We start from the raw sequence: 25,421 nt of genomic DNA, 5'->3' as shown, positions 1-25,421 counted from the left end.
CTTTCTATTCCTTCATGGACATGGGGCAGTAGAGTCCAGGCTGAGTCCAGCATCTCCACTGCAGAGGCTGGTTCTCGCCTCCCTCAGGCAGCACCTTTGAGAAAGTTTTCTCTGCACTCTTCCCAGCCTTCCCTGTGAACGCCTGGATTCACAAAGAAAAAGTCTTCAAGAGAATACGAACCCTACCTTCCCCGCATAGAAGCAGCCCTGAGGGACTCCATTGTCCCTCATCAACCCACACTTGACCTCTACCAATTCACCTGTTATTCCAGCTGAGTCCTTCCTATTGATGTCTGACTTGATCTGAATCAAGTAAGCAAGTGTGTTCACAACCTATTTCAGCCTGTAGTCTTTTATCTCTCCTTAGATTTGGATTACTTGGTTGTCCTGCAATCTCTTCTCTCTAGTGGATTCAAAAAAAGTGAAGAGCTCACACTTCTGGCTTTTTTTTTTTTTCCTGTTTTAAAGTTGGGTGTAGCACTACAGCTCTTCCTGAGCAGAAACTGGAAAGTAACCTCACAGTTTAAGTTGATGCTTGTCAGTCGATGATTCCCAAGTCTAAATCTCCTAGAATTACCCCTTTCCGGAGCTAGAGACATTCATAGCCAGCTCCCTACTGAGTATCTCTACTTGGTCCTATCACAGGGATGATTATATTCTCCTCCAAACTATTCCTTTCTCATTCTTCCCTATGTTAGTAAATCACACCATTATGTGTCCCAATTATGCTAGAATATTGAGTAACTTCCACAGGAAACACTACTGTTTAACATAGCACTGGAGTTCCTGACCAAGACTGTGTGAGGTGACAGATATATTAATTAGCTTGATTGCTATTATTTCACAATGTATACATATATCAAAATATCACCTTGTATAGCCTAAATATACACAATATAAAGAACATAAGAAAAACAGGAACAACGAGGTACGGGAAGTAAGATATAACTGTTATCATTTGTGGATACCATGATTACGTGTACAAAATCAGCAAAAACTCATAATTAGAGCTAATGAGAAAGCTTTGAGATCAATGGGTACAAGACTAACCTATGAAAATCAATAATCTTTCAGCAAGTAAATCAGAGCCATAATTTCTAGGAAGACAATTCTACTGTATGGTACCATTCCAATAATGAAGAAGAACCTTATTTACTCAAAGGCCAATTTAACTAGTGACCAAATTGCTAAATGGACATTTTTATTAATTTACTTCCTTTTCACTATTTAGTATCCAGTTTGGTGTTAGAATTAACCTATTAGATTCATAGAATTTGGGTGTTAATCCCAGATCTGAATTTGTTGTTGTTAAAATAGTCTTTATTAAAATCATGAGCTTTTATCCATCAAAAGTGACCATTAAGAGACTGAAAAAGTAGCCATAGGTGATAAATATACTGCAATGCATATATCTGACAAAGAACTCTTTTCAAAATATATTCGAAAATCATTTTTTTCAAAAGACAGATAACTGAGCTAAAAATAAAATGAGCAAAAGATTTGAAGACAATATACATGGCCAATAAGCATAAGTGTTTAATATTCACTGGTCATCAAGAAAACGTAGATCAAAACCACACTGAGGTACCTCCATAACCTCACTTGAAGCCCCACATCCAGAAGGGTGATAACATCAAGTGTTGAAGCCCTTGTATAAACCAGCACAACTGCCTTGAAAAACTCTTTGGTAGTATAATACTAAAGCTGATCTTATGCCTGCATATGAATGAACAGACATACTAAGGAACCTCGTGATCTTAGGCAAGTTACTTAATATCTCTGAGTTCTCCTTACAAATGCACTTCCTGAGATTACTGAGTGGGTTAAGTGAGATAAAATATTATATGTTTCTGGCATATGGTACCTTCTCCTTTAATCCATGGATAAACCTTTTCCTTTTTCTTCCCTAATTACCATCAAGAACTTCTTTTTCTTTTCCCAGGTTGCTGTACTTAACAATAGAAAATTAAAAATTCCCTTTCCACAGTAAATGTACATTATTTATTTTAAACTCTATCTTCATATTGTCTAGATGTTAGTTTATTGATCATGAACTAACCTTCTAGCTTATTCCCTCTGGGGATGAGAATTCTACACCTAGATTCAAATACTTTTTTGTCTGCAACCCTAGTTCCATTATCAATTTTCTAACATTGAGCCTTCTATTTCAGATACTGAAATATTTCTCAAGTTCTTAAAAGACCTTATGCTTGTCTCAATTTTGACTCACCCCACATTCTTCACCACCCGGGTGCTGCCCCACCTGCCACAGGGACACATCCGTTCCAGGTGTTTATTTTACAAAACACAACACAATAGTTACATACAGAGCCCTCAACACAATACTGCTGCAGAGAAACTCCAATGTGGAATGATGCCCATTTAAAAATGTGTGGCATTTGAGCTGTTCTTGTCCAGAATAAGACATCAGTGTTTCCCACAATATGTAATATACATTTAGAAGTTTCTCACTTTTTTTAGGCTGGGCACAGTGGCTCATGGCTATAATCCCAGCACTTTGGGAGGCTGAGGAGGGTGGATCACCTGATATCAGGAGTTCAAGACCAGCCTGGCTAACATGGTGAAACCTCATCTCTGGTAAAAATACAAAAAAAGAAAAAAATTAACCAGGTGTTATGGTGGGCACCTGCAATCCCAGCTACTCAGGAGGGTGAGGCAGGAGAATCACTTGAACCTGGGAGGCAGAGGTTGCAGTGAGCCGAGATTGTACCACTGTACTCCAGTCTGAGCGACAAGAGCAAGAGTCCAAATCAAAAAAAAAAAGTTTCTCACTTTTTTGAAAGTTGGCTGACACATAAGTTTTAGACTTGATTGTTCTGTCCTTATCATCAAAATTGCATTTATTGCAGCAATTTACACAATTTATCCCTTAAAATAAAGAGCTATAATGTAACTGGTAGGATGAAAATGGACATTTTTCTGCTCCTCTTGGTAAGTGGAAGCATTTGCCTCACAGCATCACTTGGATAATCAAGGAGGAATTTCTGGGCTTCATACACCATTTACTTTTCACCTCCGACCTCCTTCTTTTCTAGCTAGTAAATGTCAGAATGACATTTCCTTGTTTGTAATAACACATCATTTAAAGACTAACTAGGTCATTCTGCCTTTTCCATCCATCTTTTCCTTGACTTTCCTCAACTTATGGCTCCACAACCCACAACCCCATAGAATTGTAACTCACAGGTCAGTCACTGATTTTCTCAAATTATTATGTGGATTGTGATAGGGATGGTATACCTTAAAGAGAACAAGACGTTTCATTGATATAGAATCACTAAAACGTGTGAGCCAGGAAATAGATTTGGGATTTTGCTTGTTTTTTTAAAAAACTTTTATTGTCTTTATAATGATACAGATTGTAGCTCTTTTTGACTGTTACTATTTGATTCTGGAGAGGTTGCCTCTATTACTCTAAAGTCAGGGATGAGAAACTCAGCATGTATGAATATTATTGAATTTATTATTTTGAATTTTAGTAAGTAAAGGTCATTCCGCAATATAAATTTGCTAGATTAAAAACAACTCATGGATTCTTTATTAGAGTCACTCTTGTATCTTCACTGTCAAAGTTCTGCAGCATCATCATTAATAAACATTTATTGAGCATGTTTAATGGCAAGGTTCTATTGTTTGTTCCAGAAAGGAAAATACAGGTACAAATAAAAACTTAGTTCCCAACTTTTTTATGATATAGCTGAGTAGATAAGATAAACATAAAACATATCTAGAAATAGAACGTTGGTATTGGCTAGACCTCTGGAGACTACTTAATACAACAACTTAATGCAAGTGGCTAAAGTTTGGAGATGATACAGCTTGTTAATGGCCACATAGCAGAAGTCGATAGCATAGCTGACAATGGGAACCTCATTCTCTTTGTTCCTATTTCAAGTCTCCTTTCCAAATGAATGGCACCAAAATGTCTAACCCCAGTTCAAAGAAACGAGAAGCTGTTATGTGCAAACTACCACTAAGACCGTTTTCACAAAATGAAAGGCTTCTACCGATTTGTCAATCATAAATGACAAAATGTATTATTTAGCACATTACATATGACTCAGCAAAAGCAGTGGAGCCTTACCACTCAAAATGTGGTCATAGGACCAGTGGCATCAGCATCATTTGGGAGCTTTGTAAGAAATGCAGAATCTTGGGCTCCACCCTAGACCTAATCAATCAGAATCCACATTTTAACAAGAACACCCAGACGGTGCGTGTGGACAATGATGCTTGAGAAGATGCATTGCAACAGGGGGAGGATTTTAGTGTGAAAAGGATAAATCATTCAAGGGTTCCCTCTTTCCATAAGCATGAGCACACAAGCAATTGCAGTACGGTGTGTAAAGAAAATGAGATTTTTCCACTTTGGTGAGGCGACATATGTTCTTTAGGTAAAACATAGTCTCAAGTAAGATGCTGTGTCCTCCACTGCTCTGCTGAAACCTCAACTCTGCCGTGAATCCTTTTAAAATCTCATAAACCAAAATACATCCTCCTGATACACCCCCTGAATGTAGATAGCAGTGACAATTTACATACATCATCAGCTACCTAGGTGTTTGTTTTTTGGGTTTTTTTTTAGACGAAGTTTTGCTCTTCTTGCCCAGGCTGGAGTGCAGTGGCACAATCTTGGCTCACTGCAACCTCCACCTCCCTGGTTCAAGGGATTCTCCTGCCTCAGCCTTCTGAGTAGTGGGGATTACAGGTGCCTGCCACCATGCCCGGCTAATTTTTGTATTTTTAATAGAGATGGGGTTTCACCATGTTGGCCAGGCTGGTCCCGAACTCCTGACCTCAGGTGATCCACCTGCCTTGGCCTCCCAAAGTGCTGGGATTACAGGCATGAGCCACCACAACCGGCCTGGGCACCAAAAGTTAAAAGCTGTAAAAACGGTTGCCAAGTGTCCCTGCAGCCCAAGGTGACCTGTTACATTATTTAAAAAATAATAAAGGATATGAAATTGGTTAGCACACATTTACAATGATCCACAGGAAACTTCCAAATAGAGAGTGAGTGGAATTCTCTGGCACCCTCATCTTTTGGGTGGAGGAAGAAGGGACTAAGGGCTGTGCAACTGGATCGGGAAAAGGAAAGTACAGGTTTCCTCTCAGAACAAGCCAAAGGAGAAACTGTCACAGAGCCATTCGGAGAACCTGAAATGAGTGCTTTGGAGAACAGGGAGGCTTTCAAGCATAAGCAATGTTACCTAGACCCCACCTGGAAAAATCTCAGGCAGCCCAGTGTGAAGAGAGGGGACTGTATTGGAAGCAAGCTGTGTCAGTTCTGGTGATGGTGGGAAAATGTGGGTGTTTCTCATAAGCCAGAAGTGAACTTCATGGGGGAATCCCAAGAGCCATTTTGTAAGGAACTCCACCCAATGGAGCCAAAGGACGAGAAGAGGATAAAGACAGGAAGTGTGAGGATGTGTGAAGGCATCACAGTCAGAGAAAAGGCTAAAAGCCATCTTCCAACATTCTATGTGAGGATCTCCAAAGAAGCTCTCCAAAAGCTCCCCATGAGAAAAAGTGCGGCTTTGTGTATTTGTCACATCCAGAGAGACCCATCGCCAGATGAGAACCGTAACCACCATGTGATGCTGTATCCTTTCTCTCATCCCTCCTCCCCCTGAACCCAACCTTGGAGAAGTGAGAAGTTAAGACTGGCGAGTGCAGAGGAGGAGCAAAGAACATGCCAGGAAGGGGGCCAGGAGAAGGGCCTCCTGTCTTCCCTTCCCCAGTGCAGGTTTCCAGACCCACAGCCGCTCAAGCTCAGAGAGAGGAAAAGTTTCTCTCTGAATGAATCCTGAAGCTAATAATGTTATATTAGACCAGGCCGGGCATTTTAATTTTGTAAATGATACTATTTGTGATGCGAAAGAGCCAGAAAAAAAGCTATGTTATCTTCAAAAATCAGTGTGGTTCTGTTTAGAACTAGACAGAGTTTTGTTCTAAAGGGAAAGCTGGAGAAAAGAATAAGGCTGTTTTATGATTGTCCCTGGAGTCTAACTTACCCATATAACACGGGTGAATTCATGAAAGGGTGGAGATCATGTCTAATGCTTATTGAAGCTGCTAAGGTACTTTGCACATTACACATCATTTTCGTTAGAGCTTATTTGATTGCAAGAAAATAGATGCCTATACAAAGTAGCTCAAATAAAAACAACAAACAAATGTATTATGGATGTAACTAGATTTTCTGAGCCCCCCTTGGGCAGTCTGAGCTCTTTTCTCTCCCATCTTGAACCTCTGCTCAATGTTATATAAACTACGCAACTCCAATTGCCACAAAACGCCCAAATCCAGCTCTATAACACATTAGTAAACCCAGAAGATTTCTACTGACACTTTTCTAAAAAAGCAAGATACAATACAATAACACTTCCACTCTGCTCCCCAAAGTATATCTCCTGGCTGCCAGCAACATCATCTTTTTTTCCTTGTTCCCTTTTATCTCTTGCCACAGAGCCTCATAGATACCCTCTATTTTTCTGACAAATTCAGTTCTGGCGAGCTCTAACCAATACTAACCTGGAAAATAGCCATCACTCCCACTTTTACTTAGAAAACAATTCAGAAGAATGCAGAAGACCTTTTTTATTTTTTCTTACTTGTACCTTCTGGGATGCAAAGTAAGAATGCAAAGAGGCTTACAGAAAAGTTTGCTCAACAAAAACAGTTTTATTTGGTGGTAATGGGGAGTGAGAGTAAAAATGGGAAATCCCACTAGGAATTAATGGTTTTTCTTCATTTCTGTCACTTTTACATAATGGCACATTTCAGAACACTGAGAGTTGAAAAGGAAATAAATGGAAGTAAAGACAAATTTCACATGACTGCATCAAGAAAGTGAGAAAGTGAGGGTGGGATCTTCACTTTTCAGGGCCTCATTATTTCTGTGATCTCTGCTGCTCTCTGCCTTCCCTTCTCCCAGTGGTCATCCTTGGGCTGCTCATGACCATGCACGGCTGTCAGTCTGGTATCTTATACAGCATCCTTCAAATTCTCATTGTAATTTCTATGTCTTTGTTCAAGTTTCCAAAAGAGAGGATTTGATTGGCATGGCTCAACTAGTGGCTTTATTCCCCTGGGAGTGCTTGTTCAACCTTGGTCTGTATCTAGGAGGAAACAGAGTCCTGTGTTTCAAATAGGAGAGAAGAGACTGTGGGTGGGGTTTTTCTATTTTATTATTATTTTTTTGAGATGGATTTTCGCTCTTGTTGCCCAAGCTGGCATGCAATGGCACGATCTTGGCTCACCGCAACCTCCACCTCCAGGGTTCAAGTGATTCTCTTGCCTCAGCCTCCTGAGTAGCTAGGATTACAGGCATGCAGCAGCACGCCCAGATAATTTTTTTTTTTTTGTATTTTTAGTAGAGACAGAGTTTCTCCATGTTGGTCAGGCTGGTCTCGAACTCCTGACCTCAGGTGATCCACACGCCTTGGCTTCCCAAAGTGCTGGAATTATAGGCATGAGCCACTGCGCCAGGCGGGTAGAGTCTTAATCCCTTAGAAGATAAGTGGCCTGGGAAGCAATGAATAACACCTGTATTACACAGATGTCCAATTGGCAGTTGATGAATAGATTAAGTAAGGAATGTTGCACCACTACAAAAGCCTACATAGGATGGAAGAAGATGTTAAAAGTTGCTTTATTGTTCTTATTTTTTCATATCATGTTGCTCTTCATGATTTCTCAGGCTTTTGACCATTGTAAAGGGGAAGTAAAGCTTCAGAGTTCCTGTACTGGAGGGAGTTAGAATCTATTCTCCGTGGTTACAAATACAAATTAACAGAAGTAAACATAGAAAATGTTATGTAATAACTGTCTATTAAAACCCTATAGGGCCCTTGGATTGCAAAGGATTACAGTTATCATGTGGGGAAGCGGAAAATGTTTTTTACACTGACTTTGGTCTGCATATTTCTATGACTGCACGACATGTAACTAGAAGAGTAAGCAATAAGTCCCATTATCTTTCGCAAGCCTTTCCTACCTAAACCACACTGACCACTCTTTCCCTTGACCAACCAAAATGCTACAATTTGGATTTATTCCTTTTCAATGTCCCTGGGTATTTTATTCTGTTGTTTTCTGCCTTGTTTGTGCACACACTGACTCACTAATTAAAAATAGTTTCTTAGTTATTTTTTAAAGGAATAATAGCAAGGAGTCCAATGCTTATGAAGTATAGAAATAATATTCAGCATTGGCTAAATTAATAGATACATGGGTTGAAGGAAGCATGGATTGATGCTCGCTGAATAAAAGATTGAATAGTATTCAATATTTATACATTTTTAGTTTGAAAACATTTCTTGATTTTATTAGCTTTTGACCATAAGTGATACACATGTGACTGTATAGCACAATTTCCTCAGTCAAAAAAAAGGGGAGATAAATACTTACCTATTTACCTCAGTGGCTGTTGCAAGATGAAATGAGGTGACATTCATGAAAAAGTTTGGAAAAGTGGAAGGATGGAGAAAGAAATGTCAAATTGTTGACACGCTTTCATTTCATAGTGTCTTCCAGTCTTCAGATCTCAAATAATTCATGTCGGATATGCAGAGTATGCATTTATCTTAGTTATATTTAACATATTCAATATATTCAGCATAAAATTTAGCCTAATTTAAAATTTCTCATACTTTTTAGGCCCATTTTATTTAAGTCATGATTTCTAAAATCAAAAGGTATGTACTAACAAATTTTCCCAGAGACTTTTCGCTTCTAGTCAAAATAGAGAAACAGGAAATGGATGAATCCTCCTGCCTGAAACAAATAAATCTTGTACAAATATAGGAAACAACATATTTTGAGACACTGGATATCAAAGACAGTGAAGGAGGACACTGATTTCTGATAGATGGGGAGTAAATGAGGAGAGTCCCATTTATCCCAAGCCCTTACTGCCTTAGAGAGTTTTCAGACTAAAGTGGATGATGGACAACCTAGGTGGGGCCCAGGAGACTCTGAGATAAACAGATGGAACTGAGAGTCTGGGGTGAACAAGGCAGCTACAGTTTGCAGCTAAAGGGTCCGAGAGAGGAGCAAGCAACACGGAAAGAGGGCTTTGGAGATCTACTGAGGGCCCCCTGAAAACTAGCTGAATACAGAACAGGGCATACATGAGAAAAACTCTCCAAGGTTGGGGAAAGAATAACCTGGAAGGACCGGAGGCAGTGGCGCCCTGACACTCACACAGGACGGGAAATAGTACCTGCTCAGATAAGCCACTCTAAAACAATCTCATGATTCATGGACATTTCATAGAATACACAAAAGGGCCCTATTTTTGTAGTGGGCATAATTAGCCCTAAAACTGAGCATAGGGATAATTATAATCGTAGTTAATTATAATTAATATTACATTTCCACCTAGTAAATCTTTAAAGCTAGACCTGAAGGAATCAGATTATTTCCAGGGGCCTTAACTGAGTGCTAGAAAAATAGCTCTGAAGTAGGTTTAGGAATATTCAAATATCCAGCATTTACAAGATAAAATTCATGATATCTGGCATCCAATAGAAAATTACCAGGCTTGCAGAGAAGCAAAACAATACAAATCTCATTCAAGGATGGCATTTGATCAATTGAAATTGACCCAGAGCTGATGCAACTTTTAACATTAGTGGACATGGACATTAAAACAAATATTACAGCTGAATTCCATATGTGCAAAATGTTCAATGAAGACATGGACAATATTAACAAACCCAAATTGAAATCCTAGAGATTTCAATGGATACTGTGAACAACAAAAAATACACTGGATGAGATTCACAACAAACTAGTTATTGCAGAAGAAAATATTAATGAACTTGAAGACATAAGAATAAAAATAATCCAAAATAAAACCCAGGGAAAAGATAAATTTAAAAATGAACAAAGCATCACTGAGATATGTTAAAACTTCAAGCAGCCTAATATATATGCACTTGAAACCCCTGATGGAGAACACACACACACACACACACACACACAGACACACACACACACACACACAGAGACAGAAACAGAAACAGAGAGAGAGACAGAAACAGAGAGAGAGAGACAGAAACAGAGAGAGAGAGAGAGAACTGGAAGCAGGGAAATATTTGCAGAAATAGTGCCCCCAGATTTCCAAATTTGATGCAAAGGATAAACTCATAGATACTTAAAAAGTACTTGCCTAACTCAAAGGTATTTTATGTTTTCTTCTAGAATTTTTCTAGTTTTAGATTGAACATTTTTATTTATGATCCATTTCGAGTTAATATTTTCATATGGTGTCAGGATATATCAAAGTTCTTTTTTTCACATATGGTTATCCACATTGCAGGCATCTTCAAAAGTCATTGTTGGCTGGGCATGGTGGCTCACAGCTGTAACCCCAGCACTTCAGAGGCCGAGGCAGGCAGATCACCTGAAGATAGGAGTTCGAGACCAGCCTTCCCAACATGGTGAAACCTCACCTCTACTAAAAATACACACACACAGACACACACATACACACAATTAGCTGGGTGTGGTGGTGCGTGCCTGTAGTCTCAGCTACTAGAGAGGCTGAGCAGGTTCAGGATCGCTTGAGCCCAGGAGGTGGAGGTTGCGGTGGGCCGAGATTGCGCCACTGCACTCCAGCCTGGGTGACAGAGCAAGACTGAGTCTCAAAAAAAAAGACTTATTTATAGACTGTATACCCCTATAGACTGGAAGAAACTTTGCAAATATATAGCTGATAAAGACATTTATGAAAAACTCTCAACTCAGTAGAAATCAAGTAACCCAATCAAACATATATCAGAGATTTTCAGAAACATTTTAGCCAAGAGGATATGTGGATGGAAATAAGCATGTGTAAAGATGCTTAACATCATTAGCCATTGCAAAATACAAATTTAAACTGCACCAAGATGGCACTAAACACTTATTTAAATGGCTCATATTGAAGACTGATTATTTTGAGTGTGGGCAAGGATTTGGGGGAACCGGAAGCCTCAGAAGCTGCAGGTAGAAATATAAAAGTCTAAAATGACTCTGGAAAATAATTTAACAGTTTCTTAAAAAGTTGAACATATGCCTACTGTGTGATCTAGCTGTTCCACTCTTATGTATTTACCCTACCTAAGTGAAATGTAAGCATATGTCCACATAAAAACTTGTACATAGATGTTTATAAAAGCTTTTTTGGTAATAGCCCAAAATTTGAAGTAACACAGATGTCCATCAACATGTGAATAGATACACAAACCATGGTATAGGCATATAATCAAGTATTACTTGGCAACAAATAAGTAACTATTGATACATGCTGCAACATGAATAAATCTCAACATAATCATACTTAGTGAAATTTGTCAGACTATAAAAGACCACCTACCTTAATAATTCCATTATCTAAAATGTTAAAAAATGGAAAGTAATATATAGTAACAGAAAAAAAAGATTGGTTTTCCTTAGGGATGGAAAAAGGTAGTGGAATTGTTAGGGGGAGACAGATCACAAGGGAGCATGAGGCACCTTCTGGGAATGGCACATATGTTCATTGCCTTGACCGTGGTGTTCTCACGGGTATGCACATGTGCACACGTCAATACTTATTAAACCGTACATTCTAAATATGCACAGTCAACTGTACCTCAATGTACTTATGAAACACGGCGTCCAGTGTTTGTAACATCTTTTTCAAGAACAAAAGAGGTAATAATCTTTTTTTGTCCTGCTTTTAAGACACCGTCTCTTGACTTAGCTGACTTCAATAATTTATAACTTTATGCAATGAGTTTAGTACTTACTGACTAAATATGACAAACACCAATTAAGAGTCCCTGAAAAGACTAGTCTAGCAACTATAAGGCACCCTTTCCCTAAAGGACTTGCTGGAGGTCATGATTTTTACACTGAAGTCTAAAGGACGTCTACTGGCCTAGGTTCTCCATTAAGTATGTTTTACTATGGGATTGTTTTTGATATCTATGACAATGGATGCCTTAATAATAGCAACCACTCTGCCTATGGTTCTTTCTTTCTTCTTTACATTTTTTGAGACAGTGTCTCACTCTGTCACCCAGGCTGGAGTGCAGTGGCACGATCTTGGGTCACTGTAACCTCCACCTCCTGGGTTCAAGCGATTCTCCTGCCTCAGCCTCCTGAGTAGTTGGGACTACAGGCATGCACCAACGTGCCTGGCTAATTTTTGTATTTTAGTAGAGATGGGGTTTCGCCATGTTGGCCAAGCTCATCTTGAACTCGTGGCCTCAAATGATCCACCTACCTTGGCCTCCCAAAGTGCTAGGATTAGAGGTGTGAACCACCATTCCCGGCCCATGGTTCTTTCTAGGGTTGGAATATTGTAAAGTTGGAGCTTGACATGACCCTGAAGCCTGGTTGAATGTCCTCATCTTTCACACAGGTGAACAAAGGCCCAGAGAGTGGTGCCCACCCACCTGACACATAACAGGTGCCCCACTCAACCAATGCTAAGGTTGAGTCTATTGATTCTTTGTTTTCCTCCTTCCACTCTACCTCAGTAAACCACCCGCCACTGGATGAGCTTTTCTGTATGAAGTCACACAGTTAAGAAGCTTCCACAAGGCCCCAGTGAATCGTCAGCTTTTTTGGTTTATGAAAAACAAAGTGAAAAATATGAACTTGTTCTGCTGTGCACACATTTTGTCAGATGTAATTTTAAAACGTCTCATAATGCCTAAATGCCTTATGATCTCTTAATATTGCATTTGAAATTTTCATAAAAAGGAAGATACAGACACTGAAAGAACATACACATTATGTCTCCATAGTAGGAAAATAATACAAACTTTCTAAAGCCCTAAAGATGAGGGAGGGCATGCACAAGAAATTATATAACTTCCTCCATCTCTTTTGACTAAATCCATATTGCTGGGACTGTAATAAAAATATTAGATTTGAGGGTCCTATAAAATTCCAATCACTCTATTTCCTTCATGAGGTACAAGGTGTAAGATAATTGAAATACTGCATTTGAGGTATAGCTTTTGACTTAAAAAAAATCCAACAAATAAAACCAGAAAAAACAATTACTACTCATTTACTGCCCTCTATTCCTGGAATCTTAACTTATGTATGAGCTTAGATTCATTTTATGTATTTTACTGATAAAATGAGGACAATTTAAATTTTAAAAATCAATAAAATGTAAAGCCAAAATAACATAGATTTTCACTAATATCCTGGAAGTCATAAAAGTAATTTATGTTCTATCCATTATATTAAACTTTCTGAAATACTTGAGGATGATTTAAGTTCTGGGTGATAAAAAGAATTTATTTATTTGTATTTACACGGGTACCCTTTCTTATTTCTTCCAGAAATTACCAATCAAACAACTAAGCTTTCTTTTCAGAATGAAGAGCAATGGTGGATAAGAAAAGCTATGAACTAGACATGCCCTTGCTAACAGTAAGTGTTAGTGAAGTGTCCTTCAGGCTGATTCACTAACCTTCATGATGCCTAAGTGTCTATCAGACATGGCCCTTCACTGCGTGCTCAGATGGAGAAGATGAACCACAAAACAGCCTCGTATGATGGAATGTGCCAAAACCTAGAATCAGGCAGTGGGGGTTTGAGCCCTGGCTCTCTCATTAAGTGTGTTTTGTTGGATCTCAGTTTTTTGAAATGAGAGGACTAAATGAAATTACGTCTAAAGTTAGATCCTAATTTTAAATATGTTATATTAGGGATGAAAGATTTTCCAGCATAGGAGGAACTAGACACTATGCAGAAAATGACATATACCAGTGGTCAGGATGAGGGAACCTGGGAATTCAGAAAGAACTACAGGCTCTGGAACAGGGAGGTGTAAAGATCAGAGTAGGTGGGAGGGTCTGAGATTTAAGTCAAAAATCAAGCTGGAGAATGGTACCTGCAACCATGAGTTATAAAAAAAAATTCCCTTCTTAGCAGGACTCTGGTTCTGTGATATACTCAGGTCCATAGATGGTGGTTCTGAAGCCAAGTGTGTGAGAAAAGAAAAGGGGCAGGAAGAGGACCTGCTGTTAATGGCAGCAATTGGTGAAACGCCATAAGCCTGGAATGAGTTTGCCATGTCCCATAGCCTGTGAGTCAGTGGCTGGTCTAATCATTTAGAGGCAGGACTTCCCACAGAAAGAGAAGAGAAAACAAAAGAGACTGAGTGGAGGTCAACAAGAAAGCTTCACAAAGATGTAAAGTCTTGAAGAGGACTCACTTGGAAAGTGAAAAGCACAGAAAGAGAATCAGTGCTAAAATCCAGGAGGGAAATTCTTTAAGCCATGAAGAGGAGGAGGAGGCTGTTCAATTCCTAAGAAGGATAGAGTGAGGAAAAGTTTGGAAATAGAATGAAATGTCCCAGGAAGGGGAAGTTCTATTGATCTAAACCAGAAGGGGCAGGAAAGAATAGAAAAGGAGGCAGGAGGTATTTTGGCAAAGGGAGAGCATTAAAGTAGGTTTTGCTTTTTATGAGAAGACAAAAAAGAGAGGGTATGAAAACCTTCAGATTTTTCAGACTCAACAAGTGATAGTTTATCAAAATATGAGTTTTGGAAAATGTAACACTGGGAAAATGAAAGAAGAGTAGAGAAAGAACTGAAAGAGAGAAAATAAAAAAGAGACTGAGTGAAGGTCAACAGGAAAGCTTCACAAAGATTTAAGGTCTTGAAGAGGACTCACTTGGAAAGTGAAAAGGGATTCCAGAATTAAGAAAACTAGGCAGCCTCCAAATCTCTAGTTGTCCCCTGAGTCATGCAGGTGCTGAATGGACTACAAGAGGATAAAAGAACAAAACTTGTATTTGAGTTGCCATCCAACTTAAGTGTTCATTAAAATGAAAAACAAATCATTGGAGAAACATAACAGAATGCAGAGTTTCCACAACATGCATGATGCCCAAGATAAAATTCAAAATCACTCAACATACAAGGACATTTTAAACTGTGGTCCAATTTCGAGAAGAAAATACAGTCAACACAGACCAACTCTAAGAAGGCTCAGATGTTAGAATTATCGTACAAGAGTTTTAAAGTGAGTATTATAAGAAGACTCCTCATTTATTAAACAACAAAGATACTCACGATGAATTAAAAAGAAAACCAATCCAAGCAGAAAATAGAAATTATGGAGAAAGAACTAAGTGGAAATTTTAGAATTTGAAAATGCAATATCTGGAGCTAAGCACTGAATACACAAACCACAGAATGCAGAACACAGAGGAGAGTCATTAAGTGTGAAGATGGAGCCACAGAAATTAAATCTGAAAAAGAGAGAGAAAAGTAGCTTGGAAAAATGATGAGCCTCAGAGAACCGTAAAGCAATATAAGCTGTATAAAACATACATAATTGTCATCTCAACAAATTAAGAACAGGACCGAAAAAAAGTTTGACAAGATAATGGCCACCAAATTCCCAAAGATGGTGCATTTAAAGATTCAAGGTGATCTTTGCACCACTACGGTAATAAATATGAAGAAAATCATGCCTAGGCACATAATATTGAAATATTGAAAACCAAAGAAAAATCTTAAATGCAGACAAAGAAAAATAATACAGTACATACAGGGAACTATGAATCAAATGACTTCACTTCTCAGTAGAAAAAACTCATTCTAGAACTCAGTGGAATGCCATCTTTAAAGTGCTGAAAAAAGTAAAAATCCTGTCAACTTGGAATTTTACATCCAGGAAAATATATCCTTTAAGGATGAAATCAAAGTAAAAATGTAGGTGGGATTCATGAGTAGTATTTCACACACACAAAAAAAATGCATTTCTATTGAGTCAAAATGGCTTGAGTTGATTAATCCTTTTTATTAATGTCCTAAAGGGAAAATGACAGACGTACAAGCCAGATTGAGGCCACAGGCTGTATCTTTGCTATCCCTGTCCTTGTGGTAAAATAAACACTAGAAGTAGAAGGTAAGAAGGCTATTAAATTTCCACAAAGTATAATACCTAGAGCTGGCAAAAATCAGCAAACTCCTGTGGGTAGAGGCTGACACTCTTCATGGATCATAAGCAACTCCAAAATGCAAAGGCTTCATCAGCTTTTTCACAGCATGAAAACCTTGAGAAGAAACACCAACATTTTACTAATTCATTGGTAGAATACGATGTTCCTCACCAGAAAATGCTGCCAAGTGATGAATAAGGATTGACTTCTTGCCACATTCTAGGCGCGCAAGTGGGTAAACAGGAGATATTATGATTATTAATCACTGCATTCATCAGAGAGGCACCAAGTGAGTCCTTGATCCTGAAGGGATTTCGGTAGTTGAGTTCAGATTGAAATCCACAGAGCCAAAGTTTTACATCTACCCTTCATTGCAAAGAATCCATTGAGGTTCATGGACTAATCACTCATCCCTTTTGGCTTTGAAGACAAAGGTGGAATAAGAACGAAAACTAGAATGTTAAATATCCACCTTCACAAATAGGAAGCAGAGACTTTTGATCTCTGTCCTCAGGCAAAATGATTACTCCTTAAGTATGTTTCTGAATTGAGAGTTTTTTCGGACCTGGTGGAGCTAGATTCCTTGTTGGCAAAAATGGCTAGGAAAGGAATCTTACAAGCTGGAAAATGTGCTAATGGAATCTGTTATACTGATCCTAATTATCAAGTGGTGTAAATGCTATATGCATCTGTAGGCCACAATATACAATCTGCATATTGTGTAATATATATGCAATTGTCATCCCAAGAAAGAAAGAATAAAATGGAAAAATATTTTTGAAAATACTGGTACAAAATCCCCAAATATGGTGAAAGAATTAAAGATTCAAGATGCTTCGTGAACTCCTAGCAGGATAAATATGAAAGAGCCCACGGCTAGTCACATACAAGTCACCAAACATGGAAAATCAAAGATAAGGAGATACTCTCGAAAGCAGAGAAAAGAGAAAACAGATATAAAATATAAACAATTACAACATCAGATAGAGTGAAGAATTTTAGATAAAATGGGGTCTCAAATTATAATATAAGTAATATAAAGAATTATTTCCAGGAACTATCTCCACGCTTGATGTGAAGCTTTGTCATGTAATAAATGCTTACTATATGCAAACTCATTCATGGGGATTTTCTTAACAATTATATGAGATAATGCATACATTATATTCCCCTTTTCCAGATGTGTAAAAATAAATTAAATTAGGTCCTGCATTTGTTACTTTCTACTTGTGTGATTTTTTTATGGGGTTGGGGGGGTGAGGGTTAGAGATGCCATCTTACTGTGTTGTCCAGACTGGATTCCAACTTCAATGATCTTCTCACACCAGCCTCCTGAGTAGATAGGACCACAGGCGCACACCACCATGCCATGCCCAGCTCTATTTGTGTGATCTTTACCAAGTTACCACTTGTCTCACTGCAAAGCCCATACTCTAACAATTATCCCATCCTACTCATACCCTCTGAGACCTGCTCCCGAGGAGCTGTGTGCCTATGAGAGGTTACCATGTAAAAAGAGGCTGTCGGCCAGGCACGGTGGCTCACGCCTGTAATCCCAGCAATTTGGGAGGCCCAGGTGGGTGGATTGCTTTAGGCCAGGAGTTTGAGACTGGCCTGACCAAAATGGCAAACCCCATCTCTACTAAAAATACAAAAATTACCTGGGTGTGGTGGTGCGTGCCTGTAATCCCAGCTACTCAGGAGGCTAAGGCCAGAGAATCACTTGAATCTGGGAGGTGGAGGATGCAGTGAGCCAAGATCACGCCACTGCACTCTAGCCTGGAAACAGAGCGAGACTCTGTCTCAAAAAAAAAAAGGCTGTGATACAAATATTTATAAAGCACATGCCCCCCCTTAATAAAAAGGGTTTTAAAGTGAAGTTGCCTTGTCCTCCCTGATTTGGGTGCCCAAAGGTAAAGTAATGCCTCATCTTGTGGAGCAGGTCCTGCTGGGAGCCCCACACATGGATTAGTTTATTGAACCCTCATGAAACTCCTACCATGAAGGTTCTATAAAACTTAGGCACGGAGGTCAAGCAGCTTATCCGAAATGACACTGGTACCTTAGGATCCCAAAGTCCAAGCTTTGGACAGCTACGTCTGCTGTTTCCAGAGACTGAAGCACTGATAATACTTGTCCTGATGCCTAACGTAATACATACTGATACAAAGAAATTTCCCTTTCAGAAAAGCTCTAAGCAAAGAAACTCAATCCAAACCGTTGCTTTCTCTTCAAACCTGAGGCTGGAAGGAGAGGCCCTACTTTGGCTGGAGTTAACTACTCAGCTGGATGTCCTTACTTTATGCTCAGAAGGTGAGTGCCACCTTCCAAGGCTAAAGTTGTACAGTCTTATGTTTGTAGTTTACATATTCTGTAAAACTCAAGTTTGTATTCTTTGCTCAAGAATGAATACCACTTTCAAGTTTCCAGGAGCCAATTGCAGAGGACTATCACGTCGGGAGATTTCTTCTCAGGACCAGTGGTTCCTGCCTCTACTGGGGCCAACAGTGTGGTGGACTACCCTGTGATCCTTAGCAGCTGTTAGCAGGTGGTCAGGTGCCCCCACTCACAGGAGGCTGCAACAAGGACCTCTTCTTTCCAAATTCTAGGGGTTCAATAGGCAAGAATGAACCTAGCAATAAATAACATATCTAAAAGAAGGCTAACTCAACCGTTGAATAACCATCTAAAAGAGACAACCAGTGTTGCTCAAGAAATATCTGCACAAGAACAAATGATAAGAATTTGCCAAATGTGAATTGCTATACCAGTAATCAGTAAATGAATGAGACCAAACAAAAGTGAGACCAGCTGGAATATTTTCCTAAGCGGCTGATGCCTTTCCTTCCATCAAAGTCTCCCAGGATGAACTCTAAGAACAGCGTATACAATGGAAAAACAACTGTTCCAAAACATTTACTAAACTGACATTATTGAGTTTTATATTTTATTGGAAAAATACTGTGACCTAAACGGCACACGGTCCATCCAGCACTTCCCAGCCTTGACTGTTGACTCCTGCTACCACCTCATCCCTCATCCACTACAGAACTTCCACGAACACGTCACCTCCAGTCATTTCAGTTTCTCATGTTATTGCACCACAGCAACCTACAAGACAAACTCCAAAGCTGCAAACTTTGCAGCAAACAACAACTTAAGTGGGTTCTTCTTTGAGAAAAGGAAATGAATATTTTTTTCCCTTCTAGCTAATGGATTTCACCATCATCTCACTTTAGGCCATCAAAGATTTTAAAGAAAGAAGGATAGGGTATGACTAGAACTGCATGTTGGACAGTGAAGGCAATGTCTAAGTTCATATTTGGGTTATCCGTTCTCATATTATTGGAACTTAATAGGGATTTACCATGTTTATTAAATGGATGATTGATGACTATTGAATATGATTCATTGGAGCAAGTATTTGTTGGACACCTGATAGGTATGTAAGGTGATCCCTAACTCATGATTAACAGGTTTCCTAGTACCTTTTAAATTGTTGGTGTGTGTTCCAACACTTTCCAGAAAGTTTTATTGGTGTCAATACCCTACAGTCCAATTCTTCCAAGAAGCCACTTTAATACTGGAGCCAAAGACATTTCTTAAAGGAAATTCCTGAATGATCTTCTGAACTCCACAGATGTCTCTACTATATTATCACTGATGGGTGAAACTTTATTTTTTTATTTGAAAAATTTTATATCAACTACTCTGTATTAAAATACATTTCCTGTAGATATTAAGTAATGTAAATGTGAAACATGTAACTACTCAAATCATAGTGAGAACAGAGATCAGAGAAATGACTTGCTGATTCAAATATTTCATTATGATCTGATAGAAGAAAATGCTTGATATTACTTACTCAGTTGAATAAAAGCATTCAACCCTAAATCCTCATCTTACATAACTCAAACAGCACAAGAATTCCTTTATCTGCCAAGTGAATCCAGTATCATTACTCACTTCAACTCCGAACAAGTAGTGTTTGGAGTTGATATTGTGGGCTAATACATGCCCCAAACCCCAACAAGTAGATTTCAATGGGAATATTTTTCTAATAAGAGCTAATAAACATATATGCCCTTACATAAAGTGTACACACAAAAATAGGTGTCGAAAATAAGATGACAGAGTAAACCATAAATTCAGTCTGCATATCAAGGACTAAGCTCCACAGTGCTCGCCTTTTTTCGGTTTAAAAACATATATAAATATTTGAAAATATTTTAAAGTTCGTTGTTACATGCATTGCTGTGCGGCTTCCCTATGTAACCCGGGTAAGGAATTTCCTCACTAATTAATCACAACCTAAGCGGAATGGCAGACAGGTGAGGCGTATTGAGCATGGCCAAGGGTGGCCGGGCCCCACAGGATCCGTGCGAAATCCCGAACCTCGCTGGCGATCTAGGTTTTTTTGCGCGTGAAAGTAAACGTTTCCCAAGTCCCTCACACTCTGGGCTGCTAGTGAGATTCTGCCGGAATTCCTTAGGCCGCCGCCCACCCTCCTTTTTCTGAACGTCACTAATTTCCTGGAAATAATTCCAGGCACGCATTGCTCCATTAAAGTTAACGAAGCACGTGTCCGTGATAGCAGCCAGCGCCAGCGCCTGAGGGAGAGCCCCGAGCGCGCTTCCCGGGAAGAGCTTCTCTGCAAGCTCTGGCCCAGGGGGTCTGATTGTGAAACGGGGAGGGGCTCTGCCACCCAACGCCGACCTCTTCTCCCGAAAGCCTCGTAATCATGAGAAACAGCTGCACCTGCCAGCCCAGCCGCAAAGCAGGGTAGGATCTCCAGCCCCAGGGTGGCCGGCGGGAGCGGATGCACGGGCAGAGCCCTGCTGCTGGCCGCGGGTCTACAAAACATCACACGTTCTCTCAACCCCCGCGATCCGCCAACCATCCTCAGTCACGGACCCCTGCAAGGGATGCAGACGCACCGGCGGCTGCTCACACTCCCTCCACAAACCTGCCGGAGTCTCCCCTCGCCGGCCAACTGTAGCCTCCACCTGCGCCCCACGCCCCCGCACAAGCCCCCTCTGTCGCGGGTCCCTTACCTTGTGGCCTTTCCCCGGCGGACACCTGACGCTATTGGAGACTCCTGCGGTTTGATTCATGTCCAGAGGAAGTTGAGGGGCCCAGATTCTCTACCTTCAAAACTTCCTAGGCGCTTGGAGGGTGGCGGCAGAGGTGCGCGCCTCGGGGGAGACGCGAGGTGGGTCCTCCTCCTGCAGCCGAGTCTGGGCGAGCGCGAGGGGAGCCTCCACGCTGCAGGCTTCTGTGCAAGGGCGGTAAAATCCGCAGCCCAGAGCTGGAGAAGGAGAAGCAGCTGCTGGGACCCCGGAGGGAAACCGGGCCGGCGCCAGCGGCTCCGAGGGCGCTCTACCCAGTGCTGCCTCCCCAGGAAACAGTCCAGGACGCTCAAGACCAGAAGCCGGAGCAAACCCAAAGGAGCTCCAAGGAGGTGTGTGTGGAGAGAGCCAGGGGGACGTAGGACTAGGCTATTTCCTGCGCAAGGGGTGGGGAAACCCGCGAAAGCCGGGGAGTCGCGCGCACTCACGCCCTCGCGCCACCAAGGCAGAGCCACCGCTGCAAGGAGCCCACGGGTGCGCGCTCCGCTCCAGCGCAGATCTTTCCACACCCCCCTCACCCTCAAAAGCTCAGGCTGGAGCGGTCATCAGTGCGGACTCCGGCACCCCACCCACCCAGCAGGGGTTAAGGAGGGACTGGAGCCCACTCTTGCTTACAGCTCCTGCGCAGGGCTCCAGCCGCCAAATCTTCCCGGGATGGTCGGGAGGTGGCATAAGAGGTTTTGCCAGGAACCACTGAATAGGCGAAAGAGAGACAGTGGAGTGGGCGGAGGAGGAGCTGGGACGGTACCCGGGCTCGTTAGCACACAGGCTGCACAAGCTACAGCTGAGGGATGCGAGCACTCTGTCAGCTGGGCAGGCGCTGCGCGCGGAGGCCCCGTCGGTGGCATTGGTGGGCGGCCTAATTGGCTTGACCAGGGCCGTATTTGGGGAGGGCCACAGAGTACATCCATTCCTTTCTGCAATAGAAGTCTCTGCAGCTTCCCAAGACTTTTTTTTTTCTTTTTGTTTCCTTCTTCTCTTTTGGCACCTGTGAAGTCAGGATCTAATTAGTCAGCATTTAGACACAGGTGAAAGGAAATTGACCCCAGAGAACTAAGAAAAAACGAGTCAAAAAAGAGCAGCTGCTTCATGAAGACGCATTGCAACATTTCAGGATCACAAGTCTGAACAGGGGACCAAGGGCACGTTAGGATACAGCCATATTATTTGACAAAATGTTAAATTTTATCCAGGCAGAGATAGTTGAGTTTGAATATTCTGAATGGGAATCAAACCACATAATTTGGTTTCTATTTCACAATCCCAAATTCTTGGTTTTACCGTGTATAAATTGAAGGAAGAAGTTAGACTAATTTATGACGACCAGAGCTGCACTTTCTTCCTCAAGTGCACTGGCTTGGTAACAGACGTACATCCCCTTGGCCAGGCACCGTGGCTCATGCCTGTAATCCCAGCACTTTGGGAGGCCGAGGTGGGTGGATCACGAGGTCAGGAGATTGAGACCATCCTGGCTAACACGGTGAAATCCCGTCTCTACTAAAAATACAAAAACAAAATTAGCCGGGCGTGGTGGCGGGCGCCCGTAGTCCCAGCTACTTGGGAGGCTGAGGCAGGAGAATGGCGTGAACCCGGGAGGCGGAGCTTGCAGTGAGCCGAGATCGCGCCACTGCACTCCAGCCTGGGCAACAGAGCGATACTCCGTCTCAAAAAAACAACAAAAAGTACATCCCCTTATATTGTCCATTTAAAAGTAAAAGGGAGATTTATTTTAGTTCTTCCGTTATTTGCTGATATTCATGGTCATTTCTTTAACGTTCCTAATTCCAAGTTGGAAAAATCCCATCTTATAAAATAAATTATTGTGTTTGGTTGCTTTTGGCTGCTGAAGACATTCAAAAGCAACTCCTGAGATGAATATGAAGGCTCAGCTTGGAGATCAGCGTAATGCAGAGCTTGGCTGTGGATGCAGATCCTGGTTGGCATCTTGGCTCTGCCGCCTCCTAGTGCACATCCTTGAGCAAATTATTTCTCTCATTTATTCTTACATTTGTAAGGTCAGTGTTATAGCTGCACCTTTCCACGTGAGGAAACTGAGGCTCAGAAATACTAATGTGTAGCAGGTGCTTCGCATAGTAGTAGGTGTTCATCAGCTGTTACTACCAACTGCCTGCAACAATTGCTAGCACTTCACATTAATTTACAGACACTATTGCTCAATTCCAATTTTCTGGCTAACAACTACTCATGCATTTATCTGTGATTACTTGTGTATTTTCCTTCTCCCACTTTGACTGTGAGCTCCGTTATAGTGGAAGAGAGGGCCCTTGAGATGGATTGAAGGGAGCAGCCTGAGCAGTGGCCCTGAGAGGAACTCATCATGGTCTCGAGCTTGATGACTCACCCTCGTGTTAGGAAACACATTTCATTAATCAAGCTTGAACACTTTGCACAGAAAAAGATAAGAAAGACGCTATTGATGTCTAATTGATTTTATGTCACTTATGTGACAATATGTTTGAGTTTGACATAATCAGTTATGATTTAGTAAAAGAACAGCAATTTTTTCTTTCATGGCACAAATAGTTTTCTTCCTGAAACTTCCTGCATTGTGAATTTGGGGTTTCACTATGTTTTCCTTTTCTTTCTTTTATGCTATCTCCTTTTTTAAGAAAAATTGTGCTATAATGTATAGTAAAATGAACAGATCAGTTTTGACGGTTGTGTATATTTGTATAATCCATACCCCTGTTAAGAGAGGTAACATTGCCATCATCCCCCAAAGGATGCTTCTTCCTGATAAACTACCCCCATAAGCAACAACTGTTTGGATTTTATCACCATAGACTAGTTTTGCTTATTCTAGAATTTCAAATAAATGAAGTCACACATTATGAACTCCCTCACTGAATGCAATGTTTATGAGGTCCATCATGTTTTTGCATGTTTCAGCAGTTCATTTTTTATTGTTAAATAATATTCTATTGTATGGATGTACCATTATTAATTTATCCATTCTTTTACAGATGATTGCATGTGTTAATTCTAGTTTTTGACTATTTATGGACCAAGTTGCTTTAAATGTTTATGTACAGGGTTTTTTTTTGTGAACTCACGCTTTCATTTATCATGTATTGATATGTGAAAGTGGAATTGTTAGGTCCTAAGGTAGAAGCAGGGTTGCTTTTTGTTTGTTTTTAGAAACTGCCATATCATTTCCCAAGATGTTAGTACAATTTTTAAACTCCTTAGGTATCTATTATTGCATAGCAAATAGAGATGCTCCTTGACTTACAATGGAATTACAACATGATAAACCCATCATAAGTCCAGATGTTCCTGAACTAACAGTGGAGTTACAGCATGATAAATCCATTATAAAGTCAAAAAATTGTAAATCAAACTACAGTAAGTTGGGGACCATCTGTAATTTGAAAACATGAAGGTTTTAAACAAAGTACATCTATTGTCTCAGAGTTTCTGAAGATCTTGAATCCAGGCATGGCTTAGCTTTGTCCTCTGCTTCAGGGTATCTCACTAGACAGCAATGAAGTTTTCATCTGGGGCTGTAGTCTCATCAGAAGGCTCTACTAGGGAAGGATCTGCTTCTAAGTTAACTCGTGTGGCTCTTGGCAGAATTCAGTTCCTCAAAGGCCTCTAGAGCGAGGGCTGCAGTTCTTTGTTGGTGACTGGTCAGAGGATACTTTCAGTTTCTTGCCACATGAGCATCACCAGCCAGTGTCATCAGGGCAAGCACTCAAGAAGAGCCAGAGAGCCAGAGAGTACAAGCCAGATGGAAATCACAATCATGTATAACCTGATCTTGGAAGTGACATTTCACCCCTTATGCTTTATTCTATTGATTAGATGCAAGTCACTAGGCTCATCCCACACTCAAGTGGAGGAGATTTTGCAAGAATGTGAATGCCAGGTGGATGGGATTGTTGGAAGCCTTGTCAGGAGCAGCCTTCCACAATCTGCCCTCTGGCTCCCAATGATTTGTGTTTCTCCCCATGTGAAATACTCTCACTTCCTTTCAAGATCCCCAAAAGTCATTCCATTACAGCATCAGCTCAAAGTCTAGAATTATATCATCAGAAACAGTTTCATGTGTGAAGGAGGCGCCTCAGGTGTACTTCCTGTGTATAGCTTTCTTCCATGTTTAGATATGTAAAAGTTAAGAGGCAAAGTAGTTTCTGACATGTATTCAACATACAGTGGTGGGATGGACATTAGATAACAGGTGCAGGCACACCTGTTCCAAAAAGAGAGAACTGGAGGCACAAAGGAGTTGCTGCTCTAAAACAATTCGGAAATCCAGCCAGGCGAAGGTTGGGATTTCCTGGCCTGAGGGAGTATGTGTC

At 40.7% G+C, this 25,421-nt stretch overlaps 1 protein-coding gene across 1 annotated transcript in view; it reads right to left on the bottom strand.

Moving 5' to 3' along the window:
- The window catches only part of DPP6 (dipeptidyl peptidase like 6), a 1,185,884-nt gene extending 1,163,981 nt beyond the window's left edge, over positions 1 to 21,903 (bottom strand). The window contains exons 1-2 of the mRNA XM_063641745.1: positions 21,715 to 21,903; positions 21,025 to 21,278 (exon numbers count right to left, since the gene is read on the bottom strand). Coding sequence (XP_063497815.1) covers positions 21,025 to 21,084 — 60 coding nt within the window. The 5' untranslated portion in view covers positions 21,085 to 21,278; positions 21,715 to 21,903. The remainder of the gene's footprint in view (positions 1 to 21,024; positions 21,279 to 21,714) is intronic.
- Positions 21,904 to 25,421: the final 3,518 nt, after the last annotated feature.

Source organism: Symphalangus syndactylus, chromosome 6 (assembly GCF_028878055.3).
Source record: "Symphalangus syndactylus isolate Jambi chromosome 6, NHGRI_mSymSyn1-v2.1_pri, whole genome shotgun sequence".
NCBI lineage: Eukaryota > Metazoa > Chordata > Mammalia > Primates > Hylobatidae > Symphalangus > Symphalangus syndactylus.
The sequence above is the reverse complement of the archived record's forward strand: the minus strand, read 5'-3'. Positions and strand labels throughout refer to the sequence as shown.